This window comes from Ambystoma mexicanum, chromosome 9 (assembly GCF_040938575.1).
Source record: "Ambystoma mexicanum isolate Mex_15411 chromosome 9, UKY_AmexF1_1, whole genome shotgun sequence".
In the NCBI taxonomy this organism is placed as follows: Eukaryota; Metazoa; Chordata; class Amphibia; order Caudata; family Ambystomatidae; genus Ambystoma; species Ambystoma mexicanum.
In genome coordinates, this window is record NC_090931.1 from 132,452,522 (window position 1) to 132,466,000 (window position 13,479).

Consider the following 13,479-nt stretch of genomic DNA (forward strand, 5'->3'; position numbering starts at 1 on the left):
CCCCACCCCTCAACCAAACACTATGCCCCATGGCTCCCACCCCCAACCAAACACTATGCCCCATGGCTCCCACCCCAACCAAACACTATGCCCCATGGGACCCTCACCACCCCCAACCAAACACTATGCCCCATGGCTCCCTCAACCCCTAACCAAACACTATGCCCCATGGCCCCCACCCCTCAACCAAACACTATGCCCCATGGCCCCCTCACCCCCAACCAAACACTATGCCCGATGGCTCCCTCAACCCCAACCAAACACTATGCCCAATGGCTCCCACCCCCAACCAAACACTATGCCCCATGGGGCCCTCACCACCCCCAACCAAACACTATGCCCCATGGCTCCCTCAACCCCCAACCAAACACTATGCCCCATGGCCCCCACCCCCAACCAAACACTATGCCCCATGGGGCCCTCACCACCTCCAACCAAACACTATGCCCCATGGCTCCCTCAACCCCCAACCAAACACTATGCCCCATGGCTCCCACCCCCAACCAAACACTATGCCCCATGGCTCCCACCCCCAACCAAACACTATGCCCCATGGCTCCCTCAACCAAACACTATGCCCCATGGCCCCCACCCTCAACCAAACACTATGCCCCATGGCTCCCACCCCCAACCAAACACTATGCCCCATGGCTCCCACCCCCAACCAAACACTATGCCCCATGGGGCCCTCACCACCCCCAACCAAACACTATGCCCCATGGCCCCATCACCCCCAACCAGACACTATGCCCCATGGCCCCATCACCCCCAACCAAACACTATGCCCCATGGGACCCTCACCACCCCCAACCAAACACTATGCCCCATGGCTCCCTCAACCCCCAACCAAACACTATGCCCCATGGCCCCCACCCCTCAACCAAACACTATGCCCCATGGCCCCCTCACCCCCAACCAAACACTATGCCCCATGGCTCCCTCAACCCCCAACCAAACACTATGCCCCATGGCCCCCTCACCCCCAACCAAACACTATGCCCCATGGCCCCCTCAACACCCAACCACACACTATGCCCCATGGCCCCCATCCCCAACCAAACACTATGCCCCATGGCCCCCTCAACAAAACACTATGCCCAATGGCCCCCTCACCCCCAACCAAACACAACAAATCAGCACCCATACAGACCTGAACCCCCCAAACCCCAACTCCGAACCCCCCACCCCGAGTCCCCCACCCCCCAACTCAGCACACAATCTCAAACATGCACCCATACAGACCAGAACCCCCCACCGTCCAAATCAGCACACTCTCAAACATGCACCCATACAGACCCGAACCCCCACCCCCCAACTCAGCACACACTCTCAAACATGCACCCATACAGACCAGAAACCCCCACCCCCCAAATCAGCACACTCTCAAACATGCACCCATACAGACCCGAACCCCACCCCCCAAATCATCACACTCTCAAACAAGCACCCATACAGACCCAAACCCGCCACCCCCCAAATCAGCATACAAACTAGTAAGCATGCACACATACAGACCCTGCATCTCAACATACACCGCACTTACACTCCAAAGCAAACATTCATGCACACCCGACACCCCCCTCCCACCCCCGCATCTCAAAAATACACACAAAAAACATTTAAATCCAAACATTCATACACATCGGACACCCCCCCACTCCCGCATCTCAACATACACACAGAAAACATTCAAATCCATACATTCATACACATCCGACACCCCCCACCCCTCATCTCAACATACACACAAAAAACATTAAAATCCAAACATTCATACACATCCGACACCCCCGCATCTCAACATACACACAAAAAACATTAAAATCCAAACATTCATACACATCCAACACCCCCCACCCCCGCATCTCAACATACACACACAAACATACAGCAAAACAGACCCGAGACACAAACACAAACAGACCACTTACCGGAGACGTGCTGGAAGTCGCTGGAATCGTACTACGGATGGCGTGGTCCAAGGCTGACAATGTCTTCCGGCATCAAGCCTTATGGACCACGCCAGCCGTAGTGCTGAACCTCCATTGGTGCAGCACACACGCACTACGTGGCTCATAGGAGCGACGTGGTGCGTGTGTGCTGAGCCAATGAGGGCCAGTGTTTTGTCCGGCCCGGAAGACAACAAAGACTTTCCTAATGGAGGGCGGCCGATGCTGCTTGCGGGCCGCCCTCCATTAGGAAAGTCTTTGTGCCTCGCGGGCCGGACAAAAGAGCATGACGGGCCGCAACTGGCCCGCGGGCCGTATGTTGTGCACCCATGGTCTACATGTAGGGAGGCCTGTAACAGGAATTATCGGCCCACACTGAGTTAAGGCCTGAGGTCACATAACATGGGTAAGGGGTGATAACACCCATTATTACCCTTAAATTGTTCATTTAGTGCTCTTTATAGGAACCAATCGCACCCGGGACGTGTGCTCAGCCAATCAGGTGGCTGGAACAGCAGACAAGAATACACTGTGTACCCCCTGCTGTTTCCAGCCACCCGAAGCCCTTCTCTGGGTGGCACCATCTTGATTGTGGGGAGGCAACAGGGAGCCTCTCAGGAAAACATAGAGCATTGATGTGCAATGGTGCAAACTTGTAACTTCTGTAACCAAGCTGTTAAGCCCTCTTGTCACATGCGCCCTGCTACCTCAGGGTCCGGCGCGCACAATAAATAAATAAACAAACAAACAAGGGACCAATGAGGGCTTGCAACAGCAGCACATGCTCTTTACCGACCCATTAATTAGCATTGCCTGCAAACATGCCAGCATTATAAGGATGCGTTAGGGCTCTATTGTGTGATAGGTGACCGCCACTTAAGTTAGCTGCCCCACCTCCAAGGGGAGTTTTCTTTAAAGAGGGCAAAGGTCCCATGGCGCACAGTAGAGCCTGCTGTGAAGGGCTTGAATGCTATCAGAGCTTGGGCAGAGGGTAAACAACCGAACCCCCCCCACCCCACCTCCATGATGGAGCTTGTCCATGTTTCCTAGCCCAGTACCCAGTGCGTGCAGATCACAAACGGAACTTGAAATGCATGCTTTTACAGGCAGTTAGAGCCTCCATTCCAAGCTTGCTGATTGGCTATAGACATGGAAACACTGCATAGGATGAAAGAGAAGCTGGCCTCTACTGATGGTTCCACACTTTCTTTAATGGAAAGAAAACATGCTTCTCTAATCCTTTTTAATGTTAGCAAAGGGAGTTCTAATTAAGCAATAGAACCCTCGCTTCGGGGGCATTACCGTCTCAGGTAATGCCCTGGGGCCCATAGGTAAGGACCCGAGCGGTAATGCCCCTGACGCGAGGGTTCTATTGCTATTAGTACCCCAGCCCGCAAAAATTGCATGACCGGGGCACTAAAAGCTTTTTTTTTTGTCCTGAAACGCTGCAGCGTTTCAGGAGAAAAAAAAAAGACCAAGAAAATGGCCGCCGCCATGGAAAGGGAAAACGGAGTCCGTTTTCCCTTTCCATGGCGGGCATCGGGAGCGGACGCGCTGGGAACACAAGTGTTCCCAGCGCGTCCGCTCCCGAAAAAGGATCAAAAATAAGGTAAGTGGGGTTGGGAGGGCGGGAGGGGGGAGAAAAAAAAATAAAAATAAAAAACGTACCTGCGTCCCCGGCAGGGCACGAGGGAAGCCTCCAGCCGTGTGGAGGCGCGGAGCGGGGATGGCCCCGCTTCGAGCCTCCTCATTGGCTGAGGGGCTGCCACGCCCCCGCCGGGAACAAAGGCCGTGGAATCCCGATGAAGGGATTCCCGGCCGGGTAGGGACCTGGCGAGAGCCAATCAGAATGGCTCTTGCCTTCTGATTGTCTCTCGCCGGGTTACTAATTTGGACTAAGAAACTAAGATTGTAATTATGTGAGTGTTAAATTTGGGATTTGAGTTTCATCTCTGAAATTATTGTTCCAATTTGTAATGATGGTAAATCTGAAGTCCTCATTTGAAATCAGTATTTATTTTGGAATGAGCAATCTAATTTGGAAGGAGGGAATGGAGGTTGGTACACAATTTTCACATTTAGAATGCAAGCTCTGTTTGGGGAAAGGTATTTTATATAATTGTTGTGAAAATGTAATTTTTTTTTTTTAAAAACGCAATAGGTCAGCTGAGCAGCCACCCATATGCATGATTATAGAGCTGAGTGGTGCAGCCATTGAGACTACTGTGAGTTACTTACCCCCTGCCCATAACCCAGAAGTGTTAGGTTAGCTTTTCATCAACAGCTACCAGGAGCTGCGTTTTACGCCACGGGCCAACTTGCGCCTTACAAGTAGATCTACCTGACATCACCTCAAGCACATCTAGGAAATACTTAAAGCAGTAGGTGCCAGTGCCCAAATATTTACTCTGACCGTCAGTGGCATATGGTAACAGCCACAACCGGGTCGAGGTTGTGCAGCACAGTAGAAGGACAACCCCGGTTAATGATTTTAGGAGGCCCAATGCTAGTAACCAAGAGAAGGGGGCACCTAAGTCAAAAGGAGACAGAGTAGCTGCTAGCTCATTGCAGCCTGGAGGGCAGAGGTCCCAAATGAGAGACGTGACGCAAGATGCTGCTTCAGATACAGGGAATGAGAGACGTGACGCAAGACGTTGCTTCAGATACAGGGAATGAGAGACGTGACGCAAGACGTTGCTTCAGATACAGGGAATGAGAGACGTGACGCTAGACGCTGCTTCAGATACAGGGAATGAGAGACGTGATGCAAGACGCTGCTTCAGATACAGGGAATGAGAGACGTGACGCAAGACGCTGCTTCAGATACAGGGAATGAGAGATGTGACGCAAGACGCTGCTTCAGATACTGGGAATTAACCCTGCTGCGAAGCAAAGAGTATCGCGTCGGTTTCTGATTTATTTGCTAAATTACCTGCAGGTGTGGGGAGAGACAACCTGGAAGCCCGCAAGGGTGATTTCCATTCTGCAGCGCCCTCATGCGCATGCGTTCCGGACCACAACCCAGGAAGTAGAGCACTTCATTCCAGCACAGCTATCGTATGTGCCCCAGGGAAGCAACGGGACGGAAGGAGCAAAGGCAATGCACTAAGTGGGTGTCTGCAATCCGGTTAGCAAGGTTGTTTCCTAAAACAGGGTCATATGTAATGCGCAAAACATTGTTTGCAGAGAGAGCGAGAGACACTAAGTGAGACTGAGAGAGAGTGAGACTGAGAGATACTGAGACTAATACCCTGGAGCTGTTTTTAGCTCCTGCTCATCCAATCTTCATTTTGATTCCTGTGGGTGTGGCCTAAAACAATGGCAAGACCAACATTTAATTAATATTGTTACTTTTATTGTTCTTGATGTTTAAAAGTGTGGGGTTTTTGGGTTAGTCTATAATTTGATTGCTCTGTGTGTGTATGGTTATGTTTAATTAACTGCTGTTATTAAGTGGGACAGGAGTATAACTCAGGGTCAATAGCTTGTCTTGGAAGCAAGACAACACAGAGCCACACAGGTTCAAATCCCGGTCCCGCGCTTAGAGACTGGTCTCTGGTATTAAGCACGTGATACAAGATTACTTATTATATTCTAACGTTTGTCATTACAGGTTTCATTTCTCTTAAAGTATCGATGTATGTCATATTTATGCTATTGTATTCACACAGCTCTCAACCCACACGCTTTTGGCGGGTGTCACCCGCCTTGTAAACAGCTGACTCACCCGCCAAGCCTCCTGCACGCCCATTTGTTTCAATGGGCCTCTCACCCGCCAAAAATAAAATCGGGTGTTTTCACCCGCTTTTGCGACACAAATGGTTGAGAGCTATGTATACATGGTATTTATTTTTTAACGCAAGATAGACGTCTGCATGCGCTTCACTCCTATCAGGGATCGTCTGTGCAGTATGGGCTGAAACTTTGTGCTTGGAGCGTGGGGGCATGTTGAGCAAACACCAGCAACGTTATGTTGGGTTTAAAAGTTTTTTTTAAGGCATTATTTTTAAGATAGATTTTTTTGTTTATGTATTTGTGTCCTGTTGGCTTCAATATTTCGGTATATATATATATATATATATATATATATATATATATATTATATATATATAATGTTTTTTATATTATTTTATTATTTATTTTTTTATTGGGTTAGGGGCGCCTTCTGGTCCCCAGCTCCATTTGCCTCGCAGCCCACGGATGTTCTCTACGTGTACGTGCCCGTGTTTATTACACGTGTGAGGGTTTCCCGTCAGTCGCGGGTTTCACAGCGTGTGTCTCTGGCATGCCACACTGTGCGTGTGCGGCTTCTGCAACGTGCTGGAGTGACGTGTCCTTGACTTTGTAAAGGTTAACCAGCGTGCAAACAGCTCAGCGGGAGCGCACATTCTTAAATGCCAGCGCCCGATAAGGAAATCTATATATTTTGAGAGTCTATTGATCATTTAAGCCTCTTTTTCTTGTTTGCAGAAACCACTGTTCTTTTCTGGTGTAAAATTGAGGTTATGTTTGTGTTTACCAGAGCCAGTAAACCAGGCTTTAACTGTACACTTCATTAAGAATAATGATGGTCATTAAAGAAGGAACTTTTTAAAAAAAAATGTAGCAGATGGGAAACTAGAAAATGTAAAAACGATGCAGTGGGAAGGAGCTTTCATGGTGTATGAGGCAAGCTGACCACCTAACTGGGATTGTGTCTGGTAGTGCGACTACTCTCCATACGCCATCGCAGTTAAAGGCAGCATAGCAAAGTGAGATACGCCTGTGCCCAGACACGTGTTCAGGCTGCAGGACACAGGCTCAAATCCCGACAGGGTGGACTCGGCCGTCATCCGACCCCAGTGTTCCAGAATCCCATGAGTCGGGAGCTATGTACTTCCTGGTTATAGCCTAGAAGACCCTGCTTAGCTTGACACCAACAGCTACCAGCAGTCACTGGCCAACTGGTCCCATGCAACTAAGCGCCCGATTCATGGCATTTTTTGCACGGTTCAAAGTGACTTTGCACTGCTCAAAAGTGAATTTGCACTGCTGAAAAGTGACTTTGCACTGCCAACACAAACCCTGATTCATGGAACTGTGCAAAGTGTATTTCTGCAGTGCAAGGTCCGTGCATAGTTTTTGCAGTGAAAAATGACTTTGCACTGCAAACATACACTTTGCACAGTTCCATGAATCAGGGTTTGTGTTGGCAGTGCAAAGTCACTTTTGAGCAGTGCAAAGTCACTTTACACCGTGCAAAAAATTCCACAAATTGGGCCCTAAATCCACCTGACAGTGATATGCATTTAGGAATGTGTATAGTGAGCATCTGGACACAGCCAGGAGACATTTAAAGCATAATGGGTCGTATAGAAGTGAGAAAAGGTTATAGTTTGCATCTCACGCGGGAGTGTATATCGCTCCATCTTACTGCGTGAGGCCGGACCCAGGAGCTGCGTTTAACTCCTGCTAATCAAATCCTTATTTCGATCCCTGTATCATGTATGGTAAATTGGCCAACTGCACTTACTGGAGGATATTGAAGCACACGGGAGCCTGCTTGGAGTCCTATGTACGTGGGTTATCATGCAGGTCTGTTAGAGCCCTCACTGGAAGCAACCTACAGCTCTTAGTGTGGGTTACAGATACAGCCATCGCCGCATTTCCTCTTTCTCATTTTGTTGAAAGGAGTACTGCCGAGTTGGGGCGAGGTAGCCTCGCGTGTTGGGGAGTTTTTTTTTCTCCCGAGGTTAAGCTTGAATCACATGGACTTGTTATTGATTCGCCCAGATGTCGGGGAGTGTGGCACAGCTGTCTCTGTAGCCTGATAGCATATGACGCCTCCAGCTCGCCCACGCTCGGGTTCCAGGGTCAGTTCTAAGTCCCGTGTCTGGCCAGTAACTTCATTCGGCACGTGCAGACCTGTGCTCGGTGTACTCGGTGCACCGTCTCGGATCTAATCCCCGCGGGCTGCAGTGGCGCTTACTCATTGCCCGAACGAGCTTCATGTGCAGGGCACGTCTCTGGCGCCATCCACCCCACGTGCTACCCGCAGACGCGACTAATGCGTGGTAAATCGACCCCTCAGTTCTCGAAGCGCTACGCCTCCGACCCCGCCATACACCTGCAAGTCGCCACATGCATGCACCAGGTTCTGGGTGGTTGAACACATGAGCTGTGCAGAGAATAGATACTGTAACCACGGTGCAGTGCTACCAAACCATACTGGCGGCAGCTGTGTGACAAGCAAACCGTCTTTTGACATTGCAATTTCAGGATCACACAAGCGAGCACACACCTTACATCCCTTTCTTTCTCCCGCTCCCACTCGATCTTTCTGCTACCTTCCTGCATGCTGCAGAGTGGCGCAACACCATTGAGCTGACCGGGCTTCAGCCTCAGCTCCCCTCTGCCCCCTTAAATTTGAGGCTGTTTTGGCTCGACCTGGCTGGCCCACAGAACCACCATGACCGGACAGAAGAGGACACTGCGCCTGGGCTCGCTTTCACTGTTAGCGCCTGTATTCACATGCATACATTTCTAGGCAATTGGAATCGTGATGTGGGGTAAGAACTTGCATGCCAGGGGAGTGATTGGAAGGGTAGGTGGGACAGGAGACTGCCCAATCCCACAGCAGTCCTTAAGTGGGTGCTTTCAGATTTAAAGGAGAGTTAACTGCCTGTAACATTGCACCCCCCCCCAGACTAGGCTCAGAATGCATAATGAAGTTAGATGCCCTCCACAAATAAGTTTTACCCACCCTCACTGTCTCAGAAATTAGCATCTCTCCCAACATTTGAAAGGTTAGCCACCCCCTCCAACGCCCCCGCCCCCGATATTTAGTTTTTTTGTGCCCCTGATTCTGCACGCGCTCTTTTCACATGCTAATCAGCTTTAATACAATGCATGGGACGCCCAGATGCTTCATGTCACGAGGCACAATTTTTCCAGTCCTAGGCTTTTCATGGTTTCAGGTGCTTTTAGCCCAATTATTGTGCCAGGAGCCTACCTAGACTACAACTCCCAGAATACATCAAATGAAATCCAGAGGCTAAAAAATAAAAGAACCCACCCTGTGATTCAAAGACTGGTGATGCTCCTTGCAATGTCCTTTTCCGTGAAGTCACTTTCACTTCCGTTGGTGCAATCCATATGCAAATTGGGAGGGTTGAATGTGTTTTGCCCTGAAGCGCCTGGACAGGCTCTAATAGATATGTTTCCTGCATCTGTAATGGTACTGCAGTTTTATTTTTGATGTGTTTATGTTGAAATGCCACCTGCCACTAATATTACCAAAAATGTTGATTGGGAGGGTGCGTATGATGCCGCATGGAATTGCGCTCCCTGCAGGGTCCTTCTGATGCGCTACCACCAACAAAGTGTCCGCCAAAGCCATTTTATAAAGTTGGCCACCCTAACAATGAGGGTGCTTCCATCCGAGCAGGAGCACACTGCATACAGGTGTCCATGGCCCACCCTGCTCTGGGCCACTGCAACAGCTGCAGCCTGGAGCGGTGCGGGACACGGACACCTGGCAGTGCTGTGTGCTCTGCCTTCAGCTCCAGTCCTGGGCGCATTCACTAGTCTGACTTCAGGAGGAAGTCAGGTCATTTCTTTCTCGTGTTGGAGTGCATCCAACTCCAGAGAGAAATGATCTGACCTATTGCTGAAGTCTGACTAGTGAATGCACTCAGGGACTTAAGAAAGTAACATTCTAGTTGCAGAGCCCAGGCCGCCCTGCTTTATATGAGGGGCAAGAACAAGTGTGTGTCAGTTTAGCATTCATTTCCCAAGGTGCTTCTGGGGAGAAAAGTAGCAGGACATTTTTCGTGACTCTCCCTCTTATACCATATCTCGTTACCCCGTCACTTTTGCTGCTCTGTATGAGAAGAATTTCAAGGCGTCTGAGTGAATCCTATTAAACTGCTTTCTTCTTTGCGTTCCTCTGTAGTTAATTGAGAGAACATTGCATGGATTTCTCTGGTCACTTTCACTCTTGAGCAGCTTTTGATGCCAAGTCTGAACATTCTAAAGATGTTTAACCATGTTCTGTGTCTGACAATAAACACAATTTCTTTCGCAAATTGGCGGAAAGTAATTGTCAAGAGCCCTATAAAAATTGAGCCTTGTTTCAAAATTAAAAATAAGCAATTTTTCCCTCTCCCTTCTTCCATCACAGATTTTGGCTTTGGGAACTTTTATACAGCGGGGGAACCGCTGGCGACATGGTGCGGGAGCCCACCGTACGCAGCCCCGGAAGTGTTCGAAGGGCAACAGTACGAAGGACCTCAGCTCGATATCTGGGTACGTTCAGTTCACGTCTTTCCGCTCTACGATGAGACCTTAACAAGGGTGGGCTGCTACGCCACTCGCGGGCACCCAACGCATCGTTTTTTAGATGGCTCTTCTCCTCCCATGCAAATGACCCAATGAGGGTCCCCTTCAGTTATTCCCAGGACCCAATCACAGAACGCAAATGGGTTTAATATACTCACCTGTGCACTTCCCCTCCAGTCTGCTGCCATCTGCTGAGGGTGCACCAAGATTCCCCTCACTGACCCCCCCCCCTGGTTCTTACCACACTCCACAAACCAAGAGTACCGATTCCTGGTGTAGGCGGCGTACCATTTCTCTGCCCATTAAATCAACCCGAGAAACTTCCCGCCTTCGGTCTTATGAAGGAAGTGGGAAATGGGGCGGTTACATTCTGCAACACATTTTTTTTTTTTGACTAGTCAAAGTTTCCAATCCAAGTGTTCCACTGCAAGGCTTTCTCATTTGGAAGTGTCCTCTACAATGTGTCATTTAATAGAGATTATTCTTATGTTTCTAAGGGCCTACCTCTTGAAATCATTTGCAAGTCTGCAACACCTAGCATATAATACTAGCACATTGCACATGAGGAGGAGTCTGATTCCTCCTTTGCCCGGCCCTCGGATACCATCACTTTGCAATTTTGTTGCTATGCTGCGACTGTTGTCAAATGTTGAGTCATTGTAAGGCACACTGGCATGGATTGTGGTGGTCTATTTCTGTAGCCAACGCGTAACCAAGTAAAGTGATGAGTAGTCCCCATAGGGATTGTAATTAATGTGTTAACTTCTAACCGGGGTATCTACCCTCTCACCGTCCAGATGTTTTGATCTCTAAATCCATGACCTTCACCGCTGGATGGGGCTGTTGTGAGTTGGAAGCCACAGCATCTGGAGGCCAAGGGTTGGCTACTTAGAGCCATCTACTGCAGAAGTGGCGCAGGGCCTCGAGGACTGTGGTTTTCGGGCATGTTTCGATGTATTTGATCTCTGAAAGTGGGTGCTCATTATCATGTCCAGGGGATGGCTTCACTTGTCGTGGCAGCCTTCAGCACTGGCCCACTAAGAGTGTAACCAGCGGGTGCAATTGATGAGGGGTCTGGGAACCTAAACACCTTTGAAAAATCATTCTAAAAGGAAGGAGACGGAATAGGGAAGTGTGAGAAAAGCCAACAAATCTTCGAAGTAAACCAATAGCTAAGATGTTGGCACCTGGCCATTATTTACTCACACCTAGAATAGGGGGAGGTAAAGAAAACAGCACGTATTGGGTAGCTAAGCTGGTAGTGCAATGCCCATTTCAGTAACAGTACCGACGGAGCAAGTATGCTCCGCACCATTCAGCAAAGGCGAGCACACTTCTCTACCAGCATACAGGTCCTACCAGTTGAGACACCTGTGTGCTGACAGGTATGTAATTAAGCTTTAACACCAGATCCAGCACAGCGGAGGGGTGGTCTTAACGCTATTAGCTCCCTGGGTTGCCAATCCGGTAACCCGTGGTACAGAGAGCATTGTTTTTTTTCATTCAATGAACAGGACACCTCACGGCGTCCTGTTGATTGAATGAAAATACTTCAGTAAGATGGCCGCCATGAATCTGGATGCTGAGGCTCCATACGGAGCGTCTGTTCCATTTCCATGGTGGCCACAACAGATCAGGAATGGAAGCAGCTGCGGCAGCAGCATCTGCCACGATCATGTAAGGGGGATGAAAAAAAAGAGAAGAGACGGGGGGGATATTGCGGGTGGGGAAAGCAGCCATCAGGCAGCTTGGAACGCGGGCTTACATCTGGAGGTTTAGCCTGCGTTCCTTGCCTCCTGACTGGCTGCCTGCCTGTGCCGGGTGCTTACTAAGCAATAAAACCAGATGAGCAGGCATATTAACGGTTCATGGAATGACCTGCGGCCAAGTTTCAGGTCCGAGCAACGCAAGGGCCTTAGCGTTGGCTCCGGGGTATTAATAGACCTGGTAATGCCCCCACCTCAAGGAGTTCATTGCTATTCGCATCCTGGCATATTTATCCAGGATGCTAATCGTTTTTTTTTATTTGAGAAACGGCAGGTTTGCTATTTTGCAACAAAAAAAAATAAACCTAAGATGCTCGTGATGGACAAGGGAACTACACATAGTCCCTTCTCCCATTCCATGGCGGCCATTGCTGCAGAGTGGGAAGCACCAGAATACGGAGTGTTCCATGCACTGGTGAGGTAAGAGGGAGCACAGGTAAGTGTGGGGGCAGTGGGGTGAGGGAGGTGGAAATTGAGGATGGGTGCAAAGGTGGATTGGGGAGCACTTGCCTGCTGTCCGGCAGGTAAGATGACAACCTCACACTTCTGAGCAGGCTTGGAATGCAGCTGTACCATGAGGTAGAGCACCCGTTCTGAGCTTCCTCATTGGCTGGTAGGCCGGGGTGCTAATGAATGACGAACGCGCTCACCACTACATGGACCCTACTGCCGTTTAAGTAAGACAGGCAAAAAAAGTCTTACTATGATTCTAGCGTGTCTCTCCTGATCCCTTGCTATTGACTATGCTAGCTAAGGGGCCGATGGGAATATTATTCCAAAACATCTGGGGGCGCTACAGGTTACAGCCCCCTGTTGTGGAGGGGCCTTTATCAAAGTAGAGTAGCTATGTACAAGCATTTGTGCTGAGAGTACTGAAGAGTCACACAGTATTTATTGATTGACAATTGTCCTTGTTGTCGCAGAGCATGGGTGTGGTGCTGTATGTCCTGGTGTGTGGGGCGTTACCATTTGACGGGCCAACGCTGCCAGTCCTGAGACAGAGGGTCTTGGAAGGAAGGTTCCGGATTCCATACTTCATGTCTGAAGGTAGGTGGAAGAAATAACTTGATCACCTGCCTTTGCCTGTTCAGACGACTTTGTGCCTTTCAGTAGATCTGTACCTTCAAATGTATTGCCTTATAACATTAAAAGGACAGCATTTGAACCTGTTGTCCTCTTGCAGAGTTGGGCTGGAATGCTAACATGAACTGAAGACCTATTCAAATGTGTGGTTCCAACTCAGGAGGATAGCTCGGGGGCAACGTGCTCGTCTTGGAAGCAAGACGACACGGAGCACCACAGGTTCGATTCCCCGGGTCCTCGCTTAGAAACCTCTGGGCATTAAGTGTGTTATAAATAACCTATCATATCATTAATCCTGTTGATGTCCTTGGGCCAATCGACTGAGAGTTTAACCACTGAGGGACATTCCAATGTAAAATGTG

At 49.4% G+C, this 13,479-nt stretch overlaps 1 protein-coding gene across 2 annotated transcripts in view; it reads left to right on the forward strand.

The window, feature by feature from the left end:
• Positions 1–13,479, forward strand: part of SIK2 (salt inducible kinase 2) — a 473,348-nt gene that overhangs the window by 349,615 nt on the left and 110,254 nt on the right. For both annotated transcript variants that reach the window (XM_069614303.1, XM_069614302.1), the window contains exons 5-6: positions 10,111–10,235; positions 12,958–13,081. In XM_069614303.1, coding sequence (XP_069470404.1) covers positions 10,111–10,235; positions 12,958–13,081 — 249 coding nt within the window. The remainder of the gene's footprint in view (positions 1–10,110; positions 10,236–12,957; positions 13,082–13,479) is intronic.